General features: G+C 43.6%; 4 protein-coding genes across 5 annotated transcripts in view; all 4 read left to right on the forward strand.

Annotated features, from left to right (window-relative positions):
• Positions 1-5165, forward strand: part of LOC119127136 (neurogenic locus notch homolog protein 1-like) — a 29035-nt gene extending 23870 nt beyond the window's left edge. Inside the window, exons 31-35 of one of the 2 annotated variants that reach the window (XM_037258875.1) lie at positions 1470-1768; positions 2064-2211; positions 2274-2371; positions 2592-4123; positions 4367-5165. In XM_037258875.1, coding sequence (XP_037114770.1) covers positions 1470-1768; positions 2064-2211; positions 2274-2371; positions 2592-3743 — 1697 coding nt within the window. In that variant the 3' untranslated portion in view covers positions 3744-4123; positions 4367-5165. Of the gene's footprint in view, positions 1-1469; positions 1769-2063; positions 2212-2273; positions 2372-2591; positions 4124-4366 lie in introns of those variants that run through there. The other variant, XM_037258876.1, reaches the window with a different exon arrangement.
• A 618-nt stretch (positions 5166-5783) lies between these two features.
• On the forward strand, positions 5784-10763 carry ubac1 (UBA domain containing 1). Its single transcript, XM_037258883.1, has 10 exons — positions 5784-6264; positions 6912-7032; positions 7115-7188; positions 7321-7428; positions 7707-7809; positions 7888-7996; positions 8203-8524; positions 8600-8686; positions 8927-9065; positions 9215-10763. The coding sequence occupies exons 1-10, from the start codon at positions 6127-6129 to the stop codon at positions 9328-9330; spliced, it is 1317 nt and encodes a 438-aa protein (XP_037114778.1). The 5' UTR covers positions 5784-6126; the 3' UTR covers positions 9331-10763.
• Positions 10764-11563: 800 nt separating this feature from the next.
• mthfd2 (methylenetetrahydrofolate dehydrogenase (NADP+ dependent) 2, methenyltetrahydrofolate cyclohydrolase) lies at positions 11564-15704 on the forward strand. Its single transcript, XM_037258885.1, has 8 exons — positions 11564-11777; positions 13631-13815; positions 13937-14059; positions 14289-14441; positions 14519-14626; positions 14723-14815; positions 14904-15029; positions 15147-15704. Exons 1-8 carry the CDS (start codon positions 11698-11700, stop codon positions 15293-15295), a joined length of 1017 nt encoding a protein of 338 aa, XP_037114780.1. The 5' UTR covers positions 11564-11697; the 3' UTR covers positions 15296-15704.
• A 4650-nt stretch (positions 15705-20354) lies between these two features.
• arl6ip4 (ADP-ribosylation factor-like 6 interacting protein 4) lies at positions 20355-22401 on the forward strand. Its single transcript, XM_037258886.1, has 5 exons — positions 20355-20637; positions 20730-21113; positions 21434-21551; positions 21622-21691; positions 21773-22401. Exons 1-5 carry the CDS (start codon positions 20490-20492, stop codon positions 21827-21829), a joined length of 777 nt encoding a protein of 258 aa, XP_037114781.1. The 5' UTR covers positions 20355-20489; the 3' UTR covers positions 21830-22401.
• Positions 22402-23224: the final 823 nt, after the last annotated feature.

Raw genomic sequence — 23224 nt, forward strand, 5'->3', positions numbered from 1 at the left:
AAGAAGAGAAATTGCCATGTCGCACGTTATTTATTACATTTATAAATAAAGTCACACATTATTTATTCATATATATATATTCCTAAATAATGTACAATCATATGATCATATATTTTTTTTTACCTTCCCTCAATTTTTATTTATTTTTATTTATATGTCTACAGTTTTCTGTCTTGCTTGATCAATAGGTATTTTTTTTTCCTCTGATGGTAATCTGCTTCAATTTGTGCAAAAATCCATATTAATGACATAATGCAAAAAAACATTAATATTTCAAAAATCCTTCATTTAGGACCAAAACAAAACGTTTTTTCCTCCTTTCTGTCTCATCCAATCAGGTTATTTGTTTTACACATGTAGCGTTTAGGTTAATGTTTTTTTAAATCACTTTTAGCAATGTGAACAGTACATACGTGTCACATGTAATTACATGATCCTCAAATAGCTTGACGCTAGCATGTTGTGTGTGTCTTGTGCTTTCTGTCAAAGCAGAAAGCACATCACGTTGCCAGTGTGTGATTTGCGTTGGCGTGCACGCGGGAGTTGCTGCAGGCAAGGGATCTTCTTCAAAGCAGCCGGTGCCTGGGGGGTTAGGAAGAGTGGGGTGGTGTTGGGGGGGGCTGATTCCTGATCAGATTAATCATTGCAGTGACAAAGTAAAAGGTTATTAGTACAAGCGTGAGATCTATTTTTTTTAAATAGAAGCATAACTTTCAACTGTACGTTCTAAAGTTTAACAAAAAAAATAGTTAGAAATATTGTAACATTCAATTTTTTCACAATGTTATTTGTAATTTTAATCTTTCAACTTTTGAACTTTTTCTCATAACCTTTCAATGTGGGCTTAATTGTGTTATTAGAATATACAACGGACTCAGTGTTGACAACCAAATATTTTTCATCAAAGAAATGGTCCTCGCCTCTGGGCAAAATTTTGGTGTCAACCTATTCAACTTGGTCGCTCTACATGGCCAATCACCAGCTAGGACAAATCAAAGTAATGGGGTTAACAACTCGCCGGTGCACTTTTTTCGCCCCCGCCGTTGCCGATCGATGGGCTGGGATCGACCAAATCTCCGGGATCCGCGGCCCGACATTCCTTTTGAAGAAGAGGAAAGCCCGGCCTGAGTATCTGCGGCGAGCCGCCTCGCTCAGTCAGATATTGAGGTTCGCCTTTTTTCCGTAACCCCCCCGAGCTTTGCTTTTCTTCTGAAGAGCCGCCGAAGCCTCCATCGGAATCCGTTATTCAATTTGTTTGTTGCTTTGTTTTGATCGGCCGTTGCTTTGAAGCGTGCCCTGTTGTCTTCCTTACTCTGCTGAGTCTTAGTCTTCCCCCCCCCTTTTTTTTTTAAATAACCTCCTCTATTTGGCTGCTTAATCATAACCACGAATAGCAAAAATCCATTCCACTCTGCATGCGAAAGTAGCCTAGCTACAACGTAACACACTTTTGCCTCCGCCCACATCAGATGGCTTCACACCGCTGATGATCGCATCCTGCAGCGGTGGCGGCCTGGAGACGGGCAACAGCGAGGAGGAGGAAGACGCCTCGGCCAACGTCATCAACGACTTCATCTACCAGGGCGCCAGCCTCCACAACCAGACGGACCGCACCGGCGAGACGGCGCTGCACCTGGCCGCCCGCTACGCCCGCTCCGACGCCGCCAAGCGGCTGCTGGAGGCCAGCGCCGACGCTAACATCCAGGACAACATGGGCAGGACCCCGCTGCATGCCGCCGTGGCCGCCGACGCCCAGGGAGTCTTCCAGGTCTGTTCCTTTTGTCCCACTGGTGTAGCACAGATCAGAGATTACCAAATATTTGAGGTCTCGGGGAGACATTTTCCCAAGGCCCCCATCATACTCGTAAACTTTGTGTACCCCTCAATGTCATAGAAATTCCAAAGTTATCTATTTTAAAAAAAAGTAGCGCTGTTATTTTGGGTGAAAACTATCCTTCGTTCGAATGGAAGGAAAACCCTCCTATTCGCTGTTTTGTTTTTCCTCAAGCCACAGCTGTCTACTATATTAAAACGGCATTGCTTTGGCGCCACCTTGTGTACAGATTCTCATAAGAAACCGCGCCACCGACTTGGACGCCCGTATGCACGACGGCACCACCCCCCTCATCTTGGCCGCCAGGCTGGCAGTGGAGGGCATGGTGGACGAGCTCATCAACTGCCACGCTGATGTCAACGCCATTGATGATTTTGGTAAAAACAACAACAAAACTGGAATCAAGTTTTGGATTATGACATTGCGTTTGTCCTCTCAGGCAAGTCAGCGTTACATTGGGCCGCCGCTGTGAATAACGTGGCGGCTGCTGTCGTGCTGCTCAAGAGTGGCGCCAACAAGGACATGCAGAACAATAAGGTACCAAAACAGCATTTACATCTATGTAAAATGATAAAAATATGAATCTGTATACACTATATCTATAGAATCTAAAGTTAGATGACACTGCAAATATAAGAATATTCGATTAAAAACACAAATATATACACAATTACCGTATTTGTCTTTGAATCCTTTGATCCGTACCGTCAAGAACCGTTTAAGCATCGCTTCCTGTCTCTCGTTGGGTTCACCTCAGGAGGAGACGCCGTTGTTTTTAGCAGCCCGGGAGGGAAGCTACGAGACGGCTAAAGTCCTGCTGGACCACTTTGCCAACCGGGAGATAACGGACCACATGGACCGACTTCCCCGAGACATCGCCCAGGAGCGAATGCATCACGACATCGTCCGTCTGATGGACGAGTACAATCTGGTGCGGAGTCCCCCCATGCACGCGGGTGCCCTGGGTAACGCCCTGTCGCCCCCGCTCTGCTCCCCCAACGGCTACCTGGGCGGCATGAAACAGCCCCCGCCTCAGGGCCCGGCGGGCGGCAAGAAGGCTCGCAAACCCGGCGCCAAGGTCTGCAAGGACGCCAAAGACATGAAAGTGAAGAAGAAGAACTCGCAGGATGGGAAGCCGCCCGGCAGCTTGCTGGACAGCTCGGCCGTGCTCTCCCCGGTGGATTCGCTGGAGTCGCCTCGCGGCTACGGCTCGGACGCCGCGTCCCCGCCCGTTATGACGGCCGCGGCGCTGAGCCACCTCCAAACCATGTCGGACCCGCACATGGGCGTCGGCCACATGGTCATGCCCAGCAAGCAGGAGCTGGCGCGGATGCAATTCGACCCGCTCCCCCCACGCCTCACGCACATGCCCGTGTCTGGATCCACTGGCCAGTGCGACTGGATGTCCAGGATGCAGTTCAGCGCCATGAGGAACGGTGCTCAGCACGGGATGATGACTGGCCCCCACAGCGGGCACCCTCAAATGATGGCCTACGCGAGCATTCCTGGCAACCGCCTCAATCCAATCATGCAGCAGATGCAGAACCTCCAGCAACTCCAGAACCAGAACTTCATCAACGCCGATCTGAGCCCCCCGGAGCTCCAGCAGGGTCCCGTGCCCATCCGCACTATCCTGCCCCAGGAGGCCCAGATAATGCCGGCCGCACTGGGCGCCCAGTTCCTCACACCGCCCTCTCAGCACAGCTACTCGGGCCCCGTGGACGGCAACACACCCAGCCATCAGGTCCAGGTGCCGGACCACCCCTTTCTGACGCCTTCGCCGGGCTCGCCCGACCAGTGGTCCAGCTCCTCGCCGCACTCCAACATGTCGGACTGGTCAGAGGGAATTTCCAGTCCACCCACTAGCATGCCGGCCCAGATGGGACACCTGGCAGAGCAGTTCAAGTGAAAAAGGGACCCATCGCTCTGTATTTTATTGCATCTTTTTACCTTCATTTAACCATGTCTCGTTTGCTCGAATGTTCTGGTATATTTTTGTAAAAAAAAGAAAGAAAAAAAAGATGAAAAGGGCGACTCAGAATATTTTATATGCTTTTATACCACTCTTTCCCAGCATTTTATTGAGCCAATACATTACATCCATAATGTCTGCGATATTGGGATTTACGGTTTATTGGCTTCACATGGCCATTACAGAGTTCATCAATAAATCAAATAAAATCAACACATTCTTGCTTTTTGCACCATATATTTTATTCTTTGATTATACTTCATCCTTGTTGAACTCCTTGTTGGAGAACAGCAAGTTGTGCGAAAAATTTATCGATGGTCAAATTTAGGTCATGTTTCTCTGTGCATTTTACGTTCACCCTGCAAGCCCAATATCACAAACTTTTTGGAAGAGGGGTGTTAGGGTTTGCAGAATATCTTCATTGTATGATTATGTTGGAATGTAACCTGTAATACGACTAACTTGTCTCCAGTGTGGTTCTTGCAAAATAAGTTAGAGTGAGCACGACCCTAACAAGGAGTGTTTTTCTTTAGAAAAAATATTTGTACTAAATAAATCAGGTCAAATTTGGACGCTTGGAATTGCCTTCTTTTTTTTTTTTTACTAACCGAAACATGGCTTTCATCCACTGTCTTTTTTTTCATTTTTATTTATTAATGTCTTTATTTAAAAACATTGCCTGCCTGTAGATTTTGCTGTTAAATCCTGTTTACTCTTCTGTTCTGTTCTTTTACTTTTTCCATACATACACTGGCTATTTATTTGTTTCCTTTTGGCTCAATTTTATTTGTTGTGTAGCTAATCTTTGTTTCTAAAGAAAATTGCATTCAAGGGGCATTCCACGGAGAACTTCCAGTGTTACGGGCGTGTTTGTGGGGGTTTTTTTTGTACAAAGTAAACGTATGACTGAACAAAAGGAAATACGAATATGTACAGTTTAAAGCCCATCTTGGAGATTGGCTGTGTTAAACCAGGCTTTATATTAAGTCCTGTGTCGTTTGTCAAACTGGCCCGTTTGGGCACTGAGTCTTGTCAAGCAGGAGGGAGTCAAGGAAAGAAAACACACCTTCCTCCAATTAGTTTGAGCCTATGGCTGTGTTCCCCATGTTGTAAATAGTTCATGAATTTCCCCTGTAAGCAGGATTTTGTTGAAGAAATCTGATGTCTTAAAGCATAAAATAAATTTGTGTATGTTTTCAAATGTTTTTGCTAAATAAAAAGGGTGACTGTACATCAATATGTTTTACATGCACCCTGAAATGAGATATTGTTTTGTAAAAAGATATGACTGGCATAGAAATTCAGTGTGAAAAAAATGTTTCTCGGCCTAATAAACGACACCTCTTGGTTTTAAAATTGTCCTGCATTTTTTGTTGCGCAAGTGATAGAAAGTACTGGTAATACAGTAATAACGTTCTGATTACAGTTAATATTTACAGTACATTCAGTTAATTGTTATTAAAAAAAATCAAAACAAACTATGAATATTAAACAATTAAATAAATAAAAAACTAAGAAGTGTGCCAACTGAGCATAACTTCTGGTACCATGTGACCATGCACTCGCAACGTTCCGTTCAGCTTGTGTTTTATGACGAATATCTCTTCCTGGTGGAGGAAACATGTCATTACGTCAGTCCCTTGCGCCAACCTTTCATTGGAGCAGCAAAGCCATAAAAAAACCTTTCGCAAATTCGCATTATTCATTTATGAACATTTAACCACACGATTCGCACTTAAGTCTGTAATGAGTAAGGAGTACACGTGTTTTACATTGTTATTCATTTAGTGGACTGAATAACTGATGACTAACTGATGAATAACTGATGGCTGATGACTTAAATAATCATACAATTATTGTAATTATATTATAGAAATATGTATCTTACTTTACGTTTTCAGAAAACATTTTAAAGGTTTTTTTCACTGGACAACAAATCCCATGATGCACCGCCGCCACCACTGTCCAGTTCAAAGTTGAAACGTGACAGTAAAAATAGGCTTTCCCCGCTGTCAGCGGAGCTTGCCGTTAGCGCTTTGTAACGTGAAAGCTGGAGGGGGGTCGCGGAAATAAGCCACTAGTTTTGGCCGGGCCACGGAGCAAGCTCGCCGGCCTCCGAGTACCCAAAAATGTCCCTTTACCGAAAGATTTAGCCGTTAGCCGCCGCGAGCTTTGACACAACCGACTGTGAGCTTTGCTAGACAGCTAGCCGGAGGAGGCGGTGGATGGTGGTGGAGGGGGGCGCCTCATGTAAAACAACTGCTGCTAAGCTAAAATAATTTTTTAGCCGAAAAAAACAAAAACCAAAACCGGGGCCGCCATGTTCGTCCAGGAGGAGAAGATGTTCGCAGGTAAAGTGTTGAAGATTCACATCTGCACCGTGGACGGCGCCGAGTGGCTGGAGGACATCCCGGAAGACAGCACGGTGGAGAAACTCAAGGAGAAGTGCTTGAAACATGTGAGCTTTCCTCCCTTTTTATGCTTGTTTGCTCTGCGAGTGTCAGCCGGCCCTCGTATTTATACTTAAGTTCATATAAATGGCGAGCGGGCTGGGCTGGCTTGCTGGCTGTGGTTATTTTTAGGCTCGGCTTCCCTCCCTCACTCTCCTCTCTTGGTCTCCGATACGAGCAGTTCACTTTCCCTTTTTGGATGTGGCTATATTTATGACATGTAATATTATACACTACATACTCGTATTCAGTTTCATTAGCCTTCCATTCTGCTTTCAGAACATTAGGGACATAAACGTCTGTAATCGTCAGTATACTCTGTAAAGTAATATTTTGTGCGTGTGTGTGTGTGTGTGTGTGTGTGTGTGTGTGTGTGTGTGTGTGTGTGTGTGTGTGTGTGTGTGTGTGTGTGTGTGTGTGTGTGTGTGTGTGTGTGTGTGTGTGTGTGTGTGTGTGTGTGTGTGTGTGTGTGTGTGTGTGTGTGTGTGTGTGTGTGTGTGTGTGTGTGTTTGATTGTGCCTGTGCGCGCGCGAATGTGTGTGATTGTCATTATAGCAGCACGATGCTGTTAATAAAGGACAATAATAAAACTGAAAACATATTTTTTCCACCCATGTTTTGGTTTGGTAACAAATGTGTGTTTTGTATGTCGCAGTGTGCGCATGGAAATTTGGATGACCCCAAGACACTGACCCACCACAAACTCATCCACGTTGCCACAGAGCGAGTGCTCAGTGACACCAAAACAGTGGCGGATGAAAGCCTCAAAGATAAAGGTAGCAAGAAAGCCATTCTGTCTAATAAGAAACATTCCACAAGGAAGTCATCTTTATTTATTTATTTATTTATTTATTTCAGACATTCTGCTGCTCATAAAGAAAAGACCACCGCCAGCGCCTCCCAAAATGGCGGAGGTGTGCGCTGAAGAAAAGGTAGGACCGGAGAACTCTTGAGAAGTAGAGATGAAAATTCAGTTTCACTGTGGCAGTAAAAAAAAAAAAGCATACTGGATGAATAATGTTATCGCAACATTGCTAAAGGAAAGTGTTATGCTAATGCATCAGAAAAAACACGACAACAAGGCCCCGGACAAGGACGCCATCTTGAAAGCCACCGCCCACCTAAGCACTCGCCACTCGGACCGCATTGTCACGCAGCACAACATCAGAGACGTAAGTTGGACTCGTTCTCGTCAAATGGCGCCATGCACATCTGCGGCCTCCGTTCTTCGCCTCGCCTGCGTCCTCATCAAGTTTTTAACAATACGTAATTGAATTTGATGACAAACCTTTGGAGTTGCTTGGGAGGACCTAACTAAACTATTGTTTGGAAAAAAATTGGTGAAAAACGAAACGAGAAATAATTTTAGAGTGTACACAATATGAGCCAAAGTCCTCGCCAAAGAAAAAGTAAAGCATCTTCCCTGACTTAATTATTAGCCATTGTCCAGTTTCAGACGGAGCTCCGAAAGATCCTGGTGTCCCTCATCGAAGTGGCCCAGAAGCTTCTGGCCTTGAACCCCGACGCCGTGGACCTTTTCAAAAAGGCCAACGGTAGCGGTTCGCACCTCAATGAATTTTTAAAAAAGGTTCTCCTCACATAACCCGCATCTGTGCTCCGCCTGCCCGCAGACATGCTAGACGAGGACGAGGACGACCGCGTGGATGAGGCGGCCCTTCAGCAACTCACCGAGATGGGCTTCCCCGAGAGCAGAGCCGTCAAAGCTCTCAGACTCAACCAGTGAGTCTCGCGTCGGGGCGAGTCGCCGCTATGCAACTGCTCCTCCTTTTCACCTTGTGTTTTTTTTTGTTTATTGCCTGTCCTAGCGCTTCCTTTTCAGACTTTCCCACTTGCAGGCTTTGCCCTGCCGTGGCCCTGTGCCTCTTTTTCTGGCTTTTTGCTCGCCCTACTGACTGTCTGTGTCCTACTGTGTCTTCTCCGCACAGCATGTCGGTGACGCAGGCCATGGAATGGCTGATCGAGCACGTCGACGACCCCTCCGTGGACACGCCGCTGCCCAGTCAAGATGCTGCCGCTTCTTCTTCTTCTTCTGCTGCTTCTTCTTCTTCTGCTGCCGCCGCGACGGCCGGCGCCTCCGCTAACCCAAACTCGTCGGCTGCGGGCTCCTCCAAAACGCCTCCCTGCTCGTCGGCGCCGCGACGCAGCCTGTCCAGCACGGACGAGAGCGGCGGCGGCAATCGAGCAGACGACCTCACAGAGATTTTCAAGAGGATTCGTAGGAAAAGGGAGTTCAGACCTGACTCGAGAGTACGTGCCCCGTCGTGGTTGTTTCCTCTGCCGACTCGATCCGCTCGCCGTTGAGCACAGGCGTCTGCTTTGCAGGCGGTGTTCGCCCTGATGGAGATGGGCTTTGAGGAGAAGCAGGTGATCGACGCGCTCAAAGTCAACAACAACCAGCAAGATGCTGCGGTAGGCACACGTGCCCTTATTTGTAGCAAGTTACCCATGGATGGAAACATAAGCTTCTTTTTATCTCTTGAATAAAATGACGTATTGTAATCACAACTACGTTACTCACATAAACTGAAGAAAAAACTTTTTTGTTCAATTTTTATTTTTTCCTCCATTGAATGTTATGCATTTAGAGCACAACATTCTCCTCAGAGAATTTCTTCTTTTAATGACTGGAATGAAATGACATTGTTACAGTGCGAGTGGCTGCTGGGAGACAAGAAGCCATCTGCAGAGGACTTGGACAAAGGCATCGACACCAACAGTCCGCTCTTCCAGGCCATTCTGGAGAACCCTGTGGTCCAGTTGGGTTTAACCAACCCCAAGACTCTCCTCGGTACATGCATGCATACATACATACATAGTACATACGCACACACACACACACACGCTCGCTTGCTTGCTGTGAGATTTCGGGATTGATCCTTGCCCTAAGTCCGTTTGTGATGACCTGAGCTCACCCGATCCGTTTCCCTGCGCGTGTAGCCTTCGAGGATATGCTGGAAAACCCGCTGAACAGCACCCAGTGGATGAACGACCCCGAGACGGGCCCCGTCATGCTCCAGATATCCAGAATCTTCCAGACCCTCAATCGCACATAGGGGCGAGAACCCCACCCCTACGTGTGAATGTGGCCGCTGCGTGTGTAATTAAAGTTGTACCTTTACAGTAAATATTTATAACAGTAAAGTATATGAAAAAAAATATTATTACAGCGACGATACAAAGTTCTATTTACGAGCTTGTTTTTACATTTTAACTAGAGCAATTTCTAGTTATTTTGCAATATCATTGTTGCCACCAACAAACACACAAACGTGCATGACCAACGTTTACGCCTCACCTTCGGCATTGTGTATTGTTACGTGTGTTTTTCTTTTTTATTTGTTCATTTGTATTCTCTCTTTTAACCCTCCTGTTATATTCACAAAGGAGTATTAGGGCCACAATGAAAAGAAAGATCAAATTTCATCTTTGAGATTAACAGTAACATTTTTAACCTTGTTCTCACTGGTTTTTAAGTGCAAGACAAAACAATTACATGCAGTTTGACAATTGAACACACTTGCCTTTGTTGACTACTTCCATGGCAAACAAAAGTAATCATGAGACACAACACATCCTGTTTATACAGAAACAAAAAATATTGATCGACTGGATCATCCATGGAATTACTTTTTTTCCCCAAGTCTTGAAAGGGGGGGGAACAAATATTTAAACATTTGTATATTTTAGGAGATGAGCACACAGTCTAAAATTGAATCTGCTCTGCACACTTAAATGTTCTTTCACTTCAATTGAACGCTTTGTTTAATGACAGGAGGGTTAAAGGCACACGAACGAGCTGGCCTAGAATGCACAGTACGTTCCGCCTTGTCCGGAGCAAGCCATGGCTAACCTGTAAAGAACAAAAAGTCCCTTTTGTTTGGAGGACGTGGGACAAACATGGATATTATGAAAAAAGGGGGGTGAAGAACGATTGGCCTTCTTAACTTGTGAATGCGCTTGTCCAACTACTGCTACGTTTGAGTTTCCCATTCTTGTGCAAAGCCCAGCAGAAGAGCAACATTCCCAACAAGCTGTTATATAACACTTATGGATTTCCATTTTCCAAGAACGTCCACGTCTTTGCCTCTCTGTGACTCCTCCTCCAGTCCCTGCCCCTGCTGATGACAGAAAAAACCAGTGGCGTCTGAATTTTAAAACGTGAACTGCCGTGGTTAGAGAACAAGTTATGCAAAACGTACTAAAGCGTTGAACTGTTGGATGTTTTCATTCAAAAGTTTACAAATTAAGTTGACCTGTAAAGGTGAAATTGCTCATTTCAGATTTATCCTGAGTTGTCGCCACAAAGTCCAATATTAAGACATTTGTAAGGAGTGCGTTTGTGTGTGTAGGACAATGTCGACGGTTACTCTTCTTATTTATATGAAAAGAAAATTATTTATAACAAGCCCGTCTTTGAATGTGAAGAAAAATGAAAATGGTTTGAATCGTCGCGTCTATCATTAACACTTTGTTAATTCAAACACGACCTGTGGTGATTTGTTTTTATTTCAGCGGTTACGCGTCAATGCGTCGTGGAAAACTATAAGCTTTGTTTACGAAATTAATATACCAAAACGTAGTTTTACGGTGACTTTTTTTTTTTTTTGCATTGGATGAGTGCTCGGAAAACGTTTTCATTTATTTTTTTTTCTTTTGACTCAAGGTTGCTTAATCTTGTGACGATCGCCTCAACTACGCCCAAAGACATCTCCACCAACTACTGACATCAACCACAAGATATTTTCTTGTTACACTTTGATGCCAGATGTTTCTGGACATTAAATAGCGCGCCCTTGATCGAAAAGCACATAAAATTAGATACATTTAGACAAGGACGTATTTTTTTTTAGTCTGAAATATACTGATATATATTTCAGTCACACTTTATTGGGACTTTAATCTTTTTAAGAATTATTTAATTTTTGTATATTTAGAAAAAAACTGGTAAAAATATAAGGACTACACAAAAGTACAATTGTAGACTGAAGTGTACTTGCTTTTGTCCTCAAGTGCATTTCACAGTCTGTCAGTTCTATTATACAGTATTTTATACATTTTTCCACCTCTGGCTACAATTTTCACATTTCCAACAAGCGTTGCATACGTTGCAAAGACAACAAATAAAGCACATAAGGCATAGAAGGGAAATTACAATACGTTTCAAAGACCACCAAGCACATAGCGCAAAAAAGTGAAATTATGTCATCAGCCGATCCGAAGCAGCGGGGGAGGGGCCAGTCAGCCTCCCACGTCATGATGACGCAACACAATGGGCGGGATCGTATAGAAAGCACCTCTGCGGCTCTTCCTGCCGCCACAGACGGCGACGTTCTGTCAGCCCTAGGAGCTTCCCTCGCTCTTCCGCCTTCCTCGTCGTTCGGCCAGTTTGCCCTCTAACAACTTTAGCCATCTCCATCACCATGGCAGCGGTCAGGACTCTCAGGAAACTGTGCCAGCACTCTCGCCATCAGCTGTGTCTCCTCCACACGTCCGCCTCGAGGTGAGCCCGCCGCCATATAAACGACCACGCTACTCCTCAACATGGCTTCCTTTTTCTTCTGTGCGTTTTCTGTCGTTGAAAATGTCTGCTACTACTCTGTGTTTTTTTTTTTTACGCTTTAGTATTACTCTAGCTCCAATCGAGCCTTGAAAACGCGAGTTTTTAACTGGCCAATCTACCAGAATGTATCTCCTCTCTTCGAGAGAGCGCCCTCTATCGTCATGCCGGTATTAGAGCACGGTGGCTGATGAAATCCACCCGAGCGTTTGCAGTTTTGCAGGGAGGTGATGGATGACATGCCCTACACGCACATATGCACACATTTCCAACGTCAGCTCCTTCACATGCACAATAAAGAACCACACTGCTCCATGTTAAAAGGTCAAATGTCCCGTACTGCCATTTATTAGTCAATTTAATTAACTTTTACCTCGTGTCCAGCACAAGTCAAGTCACAAGACGAGCCGTTCGGTGGTCAGGGCTTGCATGTGCATCATAAAATTTGATCTCCAGTGCATACTGTACTTGAAATAGAAATAAATCCTCTCGTCAGCAAGAAATGCATTACTGTACTAAGGATCCTTTTTTTTTTTTTTCCTTAAATTATTGTTTTTTAACATTATGTGAACATCAGTTTGAGGAAAGAATAAGCGTTTTTGTTTACCATATATTATTTTGAAGATTTGTTAAAAATAAGAGGTTTATTTAACGTTTTATTTTCAGGAAATCCTGTATAATTTAGAAGTAAGCAACATGAATTTTAAAACTGTTTAGTCCATATATTTTCATCTCGGGGGAAGAAAAGTTGCAAACTAATTATTTTTTTCCCCACTCCGTTTGAATTGTAAAAGATATACATTTTGAAAGAAAATCACTAGCATATGTTTGTAGTTTTTAAATTCCACTTCATTTTATCAAGCAAGTGTATTTTTAATTTAATTTTGTACACTTTATACTGACGAAAAAAAAACCAAATAAATTGCCCCATTTTCAAATGTAGGTGCATCCTCGAGTTGTGCTACTTTTCTTCCCCAAGTTACTGTAATTTGCTCTGGCATAACAAAAGCGTTGTTACATCACCAGTCGACGCCTCATTGCTCTTCAATTCCTTGCCAGAGCATTCTCCTCCCTCTGATGTGTGTTTTGGGTTATGTAAGCGTAAAAGTTGGCTCTGCTAATTGTTTGGCTGGTTCTGTGGTCACACAGTAAATTACACCCCAAAGTCTTTTTGGAAAAGTCTTTCTTTTTTCTTCCTTGGAACCTTCTTTGCTTCGCTGGCACGGTGAAGTCATTGCTCAGGAGTTAGCGTGCGGCTCCAGTGTGACTGTGTGTGTGTGTGTGTGTGTGTGTGTGTGTGTGTGTGTGTGTGTGTGTGTGTGTGTGTGTGTGTGTGTGTGTGTGTGTGTGTGTGTGTGTGTGTGTGTGTGTGTGTGTGTGTGTGTGGTGTGTGTGTGTGTGTGTGTGTGTGTGTGTGTGTGTGTGTGTGTGTGTGTGTGTGTGTGTGTGTGTGTGTGTGTGTGTGTGTGTGTGTGTGTGTGTGTGTGTGTGTGTGTGTGTGTGTGGTGTGTGTGTGTGTGTGTGTGTGTGTGTGTGTGTGTGTGTGTGTGTGTGTGTGTGTGTGTGTGTGTGTGTGTGTGTGTGTGTGTGTGTGTGTGTGTGTCAACATATGGCCCGGACAGCTCGAGCGGCGACTAATTTTAGAGGCTACAGGTGGTAGTGTGTGCCAGAGTATGCAGCACTGTACTAGATATAAAAAGTGTTCACACTTGTTCACACTCGAAACTTGAACATTACCAAAATAAAATGCTAGTTGTATTAAAAAAATCTTTGTTTTCTTGATGTGTGCTCGACAGGCAGGAGGCGGTTGTCATCTCAGGAAAGAAGCTGGCACGCCAGATCCGGGACGAGGCACGGTGCGACATGGAAAAATGGATGTTGGCCGGACACCGGCGGCCTCACCTCAGCGTGATTTTGGTTGGCGACAACCCGGCCAGCCACTCGTACGTCCTCAACAAGACCCGATCGGCCGCCGATGTCGGTGAGGACGCACGGGCTGCAGATTTAAGATTTTCATCTCTTGCGTGTGACCTGGATCGTGTTCCAAAATGATGATTAATAATCACATTCAGTGGAGTGAACATTTGCTGCGTCTCCCTCAGGAATCTCCAGCGAGACGATCCTCAAACGTTCCGACATCAGCGAGGAAGAGCTGTTGGACCTCATCTTTAAGCTCAACACGGACCACCGCGTGGACGGCCTGCTCGTGCAGCTGCCTCTGCCAGGTGGGTAAACGTTAAGCACGGACGCAATATCGCCTATGCTTCAAGTTAATTCTTGACGAGTAAAAACAAAACGAAAGTTCAGAAGTTTCTTAACGTACTTCAAAATAGTTTCTTGTTACCAGATGGTTGCAAAGCATGACTGCTATTATTTTGACCCCTGCACAAAATGTGTGATCATGAAGCGAGGTGGAGCATGTAGCCTAAGTGATCAATGTTTGTCGGCACGCAGATCACATCGACGAACGCACCATCTGCAACGCCGTCGCCCCCACCAAGGACGTGGACGGCTTCCACGTGGTCAATGTGGGCCGCATGTGCTTGGATCAGTCCAGTATGTTGCCCGCCACGCCCTGGGGGGTCATGGAGATCATCAAACGCACAGGTACCCGCGGCGCCCACCAAGCGATCAGTCGTGATGGGTCTCCTCTAAAGAATGGTGTGTTTGCTTTGGCTATTCAGGCATTCCCACCGTGGGCAAGAACGTAGTGGTGGCGGGCCGTTCCAAGAACGTGGGCATGCCTATCGCCATGCTGCTGCACACGGACGGACGGCACGAGAGACCGGGAGGTAAGCTGATGTGGTCGAGCAAATCTCCAAGTCTGTTGGAACACGGACACACAGTGCTCTTGTGTTTGACCACCATGTGCCGCTGTGTGCTACCAGGTGACGCCACTGTGACCATCTCCCACCGTTACACTCCCAAGGATCAACTCCGACATCACACTCAAATCGCGGACATTGTCATCGCCGCCGCAGGTGTGACAAAACCTCCTCCTCGTTGTGTCATCCGGGTTGTGTGAACGGCACCAAGATTCTTATTGTTGTCTTTCTCGTTTGACCTCAGGAATTCCCAACCTCATAACCGCTGACATGATTAAAGAGGGTGCGGCTGTCATTGACGTGGGCATCAACCGGGTGCAGGACCCAGTCACCGGCAAGAGCAGGCTAGTTGGAGATGTGGACTTTGAAGGTAAATTTGAAAACAAAACGATGTTATCGATCTCAAAAACAACCTTTTGCTTTAGAAAAGAGCCGATAGCATTATTGTCGGTATCTGTTGTTAAAAAATGTTTTGCGTGTGTGTCAGGTGTAAGACAGAAGGCGGGCTTCATCACGCCGGTGCCAGGTGGTGTGGGGCCCATGACGGTGGCCATGCTCATGAAGAACACCATCAAAGCAGCCAAGAATGTCTTGCTCTATCCTCCTGAGAGGATTCGCATGGCAGCCGCATCTTAATTGAGGGGGAAGAGACCCCAAAACAAAAAACATTCCACAAACCCCTTTCACTCTCTTTTCTGGGACTGGAGGTATAGTTTAAGGCTTACCTCTTGTTTTTTTTCCTAATTTTTAATTCCTTCCTCATGCCCACCCACGCTTGACTGTTACATCTACACATGTGACAGAAATCAGTTTGACTTTGGGAATATTTTGTTAAAAGAATCACAAGAGATTTTTATTTATTGCTTCAACGGCGTTTAAAGTATTTAAGGGCGCATGGCGGCGTTCACCTCAAAAGCAAAGTGGTGCAGTGTTGAGCAGAAAAAAGGGCTGACTCCATCAGGAGCGCGTTGACCAGTATACAAAAGCTTTAAGATTCACTAATGCCTTTGTAAAAACTGAAATAAATATTTGTGACTATTCTTCAGACTGTTTTTTCTGTTTTCTTTCAGTCAGTCATACTTTAGTATAAAGCTTCTCCACTCCTTTTTCAAACAACTTTAACATTCTCCAACAGTTGCACAACACTGACACAACAGGAACTCCTACAGTAGTGTTGGCTCGTGAGTGAACGATTCGTTCAAAAGAACGAATATCTTTCAGTGAACGAGATTTTCAAACAACTTTAACATTCTCCAACAGTTGCACAACACTGACATAGGAACTCCTACAGTAGTGTTGGCTCGTGAGTGAACGATTCGTTCAAAAGAACGAATATCTTTCAGTGAACGAGAGTGAATGAATCTCTTCCTAAAGTGAGTCGTGAATTGCATTTCCGTAGTGAGTGAACGAATCAGTGAGTGAGTGATTTGCATTTCCAGTTCATCGCGAGAACGGATCAGTGAGGGAACGAATCCTGACTTTCCCGTAAGCGAACGAGTCAATGGGTGAACTGCCTTCCTTCCGGTGCATCAACGGATCAGTCAGTGAACGTGTTGTGTCTCCCTCCTGGCGTGAACTATGTAAGCCAGAATGCAATTTCACATTAGATTGCTGGTTTGAAATTTACTTTTATTATTATTATTATTTTAATAAACATTAAAACCTCTTAAAACTTGTCTGGTGTTTTATTCCTTATTTCTTTGGGCACGAAAACAGAAATCTGACATTTGGTGAACTGCTTTATATGACAATATGTATGTGTTTTACGTTGTGCAATATGTGTTGGTGTCCCCCAAAATAAAGAGCAAGTAGTCAAATACACATTCTTGACACGTACAAAAAAATGCATAAAGTTATTGGGTAAACCAGAAAATGGTGGTGTACCTAATGGAGTGTCCGTGTGACGTCACAGATCAACCAGCCAATCAGGAGGTGGGGGTGAGGGCGGGTGTGGCACTTTTCACTTTCAGTTCAGCTTTGGCCATGATTTTTCCCTAATGAACTGGCCTGTTATTAGGTACACCTGAAAATGGCGGTGTACCTAAAGGAGTGTCCGAGTGACGTCACAGATCAAACAGCCAATCAGAAAGTGGGGGTGAGGGCGGGTGTGGCACTTTTCACTTTCAGTTAAGCTTTGGCCATGATTTTTCCCTAATGAACTGGCCTGTTATTAGGTACACCTAAAAATGGCGGTGTACCTAATGGAGTGTCCGAGTGATGTCACAGATCAACCAGCCAAGCAGAAAGTGGGGGTGAGGGCGGGTGTGGCACTTTTCACTTAAATCAGGGGTGTCGACCTCCAGTCCTCGAGGGGCCGCGTTCCAATATGTTTTCCAAGTTACCCTCGTTAAACGCACCTGCGTGAAAAGTTTTTGGTCATTTTCACTTCTGCAGGAGCTAAAACTTTTCACGCAGGTGCACTTAACGAGGGAATCTTGGAAAACATGTTGGAATGCGGCCCCGAGGACTAGAGCTTGACACCTGTGACCTTTGACCATGATATTTCCCTAATAAAGTGGCCTGTTATTCGGTACACTTGAAAATGGCGGTGTACCTAATGGAGTGTCTGTGTGATTCCCTCGTTAAGTGCACCTGCGTGAAAAGTTTTAGCTCCTGCGGAACGTGAAAATGACCAAAAACTTTTCCCGCAGGTGTGTTTAACGAGGGTAACTTGGAAAACATATTGGAACGCGGCCCTGAGGACAAGAGCATGACACCTGTGACCTTTGACCATGATATTTCCCTCATAAAGTGGCCTGTTATTAGGTACACTTGAAAATGGCGGTGTACCTATTGGAGTGTCCGTGTGATTCCCTCGTTAAGTGCACCTGCGTGAAAAGTTTTAGCTCCTGCAGAACGTGGAAGTGAACAAAAACTTTTCACGCAGGTGTGTTTAACGAGGGTAACTTGGAAAACGTATTGGAACGCGGCCCTGAGGACTAGAGCTTGACACCCCTGGTTTAAGTGAAAAGTGCCACACCCGCCCTCACCCCCACTTTCTGATTGGCTAGTTGATCTATGACGTCACTTGGACACTCCATTAGGTACATCACCATTTTCAAGTGTACCTAATAACAGGCCAGTTCATTAGGGAAAAATCATGGCCAAAGCTTAACTGAAAGTGAAAAGTGCCACACCCGCCCTCACCCCCACTTTCTGATTGGCTGTTTGATCTGTGACGTCACTCGGACACTCCTTTAGGTACGCCGCCATTTTCAGGTGTACCTAATAACAGGCCACTTCATTAGGGAAAAATCATGGCCAAAGCTGAACTGAAAGTGAAAAGTGCCACACCCGCCCTCACCCCCACCTCCTGATTGGCTGGTTGATCTGTGACGTCACACGGACACTCCATTAGGTACACCACCATTTTCTGGTGTACCCAATAACTTTATGCATTTTTTGTACGTGTCAAGAATGTGTATTTGACTACTTGCTCTTTATTTTGGGGGACACCAACACATGTTACACAACGTAAAACACACATATATTGTCATATAAAGCAGTTAATCAAATGTCAGATTTTTGTTTTCATGCCCAAAAAAAATACAAGAAATAAAACACCAGAAAAGTTTTAACAGGTTTTAATGTTTATTAAAATAATAATAATAACAACAATAATAATAACTAGAATTTGCAATTTCTGGAGAAATTGCGTGTGAAGGCGAAAACTATGAATAACTTCTTCGGGGAATGCTGCCGAATGATGTTGAAACGTGTTGAATTACTTGAGAAATGTAGAAAATTTGGAGAATTTGTGGTGAATTTCAAAACTGAAAGTTTGGAATATTTGGTAAGTGGGAAGTTGTGGAATACCTATCAACTGATTTTAGACGTCTATTTTTGGTCTAAAAATCAACCTATTTTTGGTCTAAAAATCAACCTATTTTAGACGTCTATTTTTGGTCTAAAAATCAACCTATTTTAGGTCTAAAAATCAACATTTTTTAGACGTCTATTTTTGGTCTATAAATCAACCTATTTTAGACGTCTATTTTTGGTCTAAAAATCAACCTATTTTAGGTCTAAAAATCAACCTATTTTAGACGTCTATCTTTGGTCTAAAAATCAACCTATTTTAGACGTCTATTTTTGGTCTAAAAATTAACCTTAGGTCTAAAAATCAACCTATTTTAGACGTCTATTTTTGGTCTAAAAATCAACATATTTTAGGTCTAAAAATCAACCTATTTTAGACGTCTGTTTTTGGTCTAAAAATCAACCTATTTTAGGTCTAAAAATCAACCTATTTTAGACGTCTATTTTTGGTCTAAAAATCAACCTATTTTAGACGTCTATTTTTGGTCTAAAAATCAACCTTAGGTCTAAAAATCAACCTATTTTAGACGTCTATTTTTGGTCTAAAAATCAACCTATTTTAGGTCTAAAAATCAACCTATTTTAGACGTCTATTTTTGGTCTAAAAATCAACCTATTTTAGACGTCTATTTTTGGTCTATAAATCAAGCTATTTTAGACGTCTATTTCTGGTCTAAAAATCAACCTATTTTAGGTCTAAAAATAACCCATTTTAGACGTCTATTTTTGGTCTAAAAATCAACCTATTTTAGGTCTAAAAATCAACCTTTTTAGACCTCTATTTTTGGTCTATAAATCAACCTATTTTAGACGTCTATTTTTGGTCTAAAAAATCAACCTTTTTTAGACGTCTATTTTTGGTCTAAAAATCAACCTATTTTAAACGTCTATTTTAGGTCTATAAATCAACTTACCGTGTTTTTCCATGCAAAATGCGCCCCCGTGCATAATACGCACTCTAAAAATGGCATCACTCACTCACTGATTCGTTCACTCACAGATTTGTTCGATGGTGGAAATGCAATTCACGACTCGTTCGTGAAGGGGAAGTTACGTCATTTTCTTCTTTGTTTTGTTTTACGGCGAGGTGACACCAGCTTCAATGCGCATTATCGACACCTACTGGTTGAAGTCATATGAACTGAAAAAAGAACGAATCACTTGAGGAAGTATATTGTATTGTAAACTCATGATGTCCTCAAAGTTGCACCCTGGCTCTGGGGCGTTGTCGTCCTGTCCAACGTGTCCATCCACGGGATGTTGTAAAAAACCAAAAACAGATCAGTGTGAGTGGAGGGGGGGGAACGATTCGTTTGAACGAATCTTTTGAGTGAACTGATTCTAAAGATTCAGTTCACCTAAAAGAACTGGAATGCACATCACTATCCTACAGTCCACTGTGTGTGTGTGCGTGTGTCGGGGGGCGTTCGGAAATACACTCACCTGTGCACTACGGTGTGCTCAGAGAGAAAGAGTGCGCTTCCCTCCCATTACCGAAAGCAGGCAGCACTGGTGCACCGGGTCTCCAGTCGGAGCGTCGAGTGCGCGCACCAGCAATCCGTTTTTAGGTGTAATGTCATTTACCGAATAGTAAATTAGAACGCAGTGGCTTTCCGAACGTTCCGGTGAAACAGTGCACGCTCGGAAGCAATACCGAACGCACCCATGTCTTGAACGTCTTTATTTTGTGATAGTGGGAGACGTTGCTGCACCTTCTACACACAGCAACGGTTCACAATTTCGCTAATTCGGCCGGTTAAATATGGCAATAAGTCAGAGAGACCACTGCGACAAAGTACGTCATGTATTTTGAGTAGTTCAAACCCCGTCGGCTCGAAAATGGCGGCTACGCCGGTAGTGACGTCAGAGGCAACGCAACGTGCACGTCGGAAACAAATTGTAAACGGACCAGAGACGTTAACATAACTCCAGTGGTGAACTTCCAATCTGGGTCATCTTGAATCTTAATTATTTCGGTTGGCTTATAAATCAAGACTCTGTTTAAACTGATATGGACCGAAGTAGATCCCCGAAAAGAAACAGTAAAGTGGAGAAAAATGACAAAGAAAAGAAGAAACGAAGATCTCGGGCTTCGTCGTCGTCGTCTTCCAGCAGCAGAAGTCGGAGCAAATCGAAGAAAAAGTCCCATAAAAGTCAAGGTTAGTACCACGCTAACGAGAAATAATGACGGAGAAACACTTTTTATCGGGGAAAACTAACTCTAAAAAAAAAAACCTGTTCGTACCTTCAGGTGTAAAAACACAAAGAAAGAAACGGAGACGAAGCTCTTCTTCGTCGTCGTCGTCATCCTCCTCCTCCTCCACCTCATCGTCGTCGTCCAGTGACGAAAAAACGAAGAGAAAGAGAACAAAGAAGTCAAAGAAGAAGAAGGCCAAGCTGAAAAAGCGCCGTAAAAAGGAAAAGAAGAAAAAGAAGAAATTAAAAACGAGGAAAGTGGAGGAGAAGGAGGTGAAGAAAGAGGAGGCGGAGGAGAAGAACAGTAGAAAGCAGCACGTGGACGCTATACAGAAGAGGCTGATGCAGCTTGCAGAGCCGTTAAGCACCCCTCCACCCAAACCTTCTTCTTCTCTGGAGCTCTGGCAGAGTGACGATGGCGGCGTGGAGCTCGGGCCAGGTGACCCACAACAATACAACTCCATTATTTTGTTGCAAGCAGTGTTGGTAAAGTACATTTTCGACACGAACTCGTTCAAAGTTCAGTTCACAAATTTGAAAATGAACTTGTTCAGGTCACAGTTCGTAATTTGTTTTAGACAATGCAATTGTTTGTCGCTATGTAGAATTAAGGGCACTGAATGAAATCAATTTTTTTGTCCAATTTGCAAAGTGTCACGGAACTCGCGTTCAATCGGTAATAATTCCTTTCGGAACGGACTCATTCTGTTGCTATTCAGAATTCAGGGAGCGCCATGTTTAATCTCTTATGTTTTACAGTTATGACGGACGAGCAGAAGTCCCGGCTGGCCACCAGGAGGCCTTTGACCAAAGAGGAATACGACGCCCGGCAGAGCGTCATCCGCAGAGTGGTAGACCCTGAAACGGGCCGCACTAGGTGAGTCGTTGGTTGTTGTTAGCCTCTGAACTTTGATAACAGAAGGTTGCTGTTATGTGTACTCTTTCAGACTGGTGCGAGGTGAGGGCGAGATCATCGAAGAGATCGTCAGCAAGGAGAAACACAAAGACATCAACAAGGTAAGACAAACAAAATCTACAATAACTGTAGAAATGACATATTCTTTTGTCATTGTGATTTTTTGTTTTTTACCCACGAAGCAAGCCACCAAGGGAGATGGGAATTCCTTCCAGAGAGTGCTCGGACTCAACAGATAAAACAAAACAAACATGACGTTTTGATGTATTTCTCTTGTTTATACACTGCATTAGAAAACACGGGAATATGGATAAAGCCGTTTTACCCATCAACACACACACACACTTCGTTTTTTACTGTACATTAAAGCCGTTTTCATTGATGATCGTTTCCGAAAAAGCTTGCATTGTGGAATTTGCCTCGCCATCTGTTGAACACTTTATACAAACTTACGGAATACTTCAAATAAAAGCGCATCAGTTCCAGGAAATGAATTAGCTCAGTTCCACAGTTTGTTTGTTTTTTGTCTGAAAATCAAGCAAATGGACTAGAACAACATTTAGATGAAAATAAATGATCAAAAAAAACAAATCATACGTAAACCGAAGTTCCACTATCCTCCTTCGTTGCCTCATTTGAGAGTGCCCATTTGTATGGCTTATTTAATATCTCATCTTATAAAATGGCCGGGCAAATTCATTTACTGTCAGGGGCGATTTTTTTGTTTATAAAGTCCTCCAGATATTAAAAAAATATTCTGTAGCAGTGTTAGATGGCAGTGTCAAGAATAAAGTCATACAATTATGAGAAATGTCACGTTTTCAAAATAAGTCATTTGTTTTTATGTCCCAATACACACTCTGAACTCCGTCTCGGCAAGGTCATAAGATTTGGGCTAATCCTCACTTCGACGTGTGTTTGCATGTGGTGTAACAAATATTGCACATTTCCCCTGGCATGTTGGTCCATTGCAGCCATGCTGGGTCGTCCCCCATTTCATTGTTCTCATTATTATACATCTTTTATGTTGTTTTAAAATGTGGACATGACATTTTGTACACTCATTTACAAACACATTCAACACCTCCTGTACAGCGTGCGGGACAAAGCCACTTCCCAGAGTTCCAAAACAGCTTTTAACAAAGGTTACAATATAATAATAATAATAATAAATAGAACACGAGTGTGATTGGCAAGAAAACAATAGTCATTATAATAATAATGAACTAAAAACATAACAATCGTGTGCCAGGCCACACTAACACCAAGAATGAAAAAGAAGTTTTTGCTCCACTGAAATCAACAGCAAATTACAAAAGTGAAGAGTAAAGAAGACCTGAGCGGAGCAGACAGCACTTGTGCAGAACAAGAGTCCTCTTTAGAATCTATATCACAAGAGTAATGTACAAACATTGTGGCTGGAGGCATCCAAACCCATGACATGGTTCCCTCTCGGCTATGAGAACTTTGGCACATTAAGTTTTTCAGCAGGTTCACCTCAGAATATTCGTGGAGTCACGGCACATATTTTCAAGAAAAGTTAGATATTTTCCAGAAAATAGTCGATCATTTTTTTTTTCTAGTTTGTGATTTTGAAAAAATAAAGTCCAAGACATTCAAGAAAAAAAATATTT

The sequence above is a fragment of the Syngnathus acus genome, chromosome 9 (assembly GCF_901709675.1).
Source record: "Syngnathus acus chromosome 9, fSynAcu1.2, whole genome shotgun sequence".
Taxonomy (NCBI): domain Eukaryota; kingdom Metazoa; phylum Chordata; class Actinopteri; order Syngnathiformes; family Syngnathidae; genus Syngnathus; species Syngnathus acus.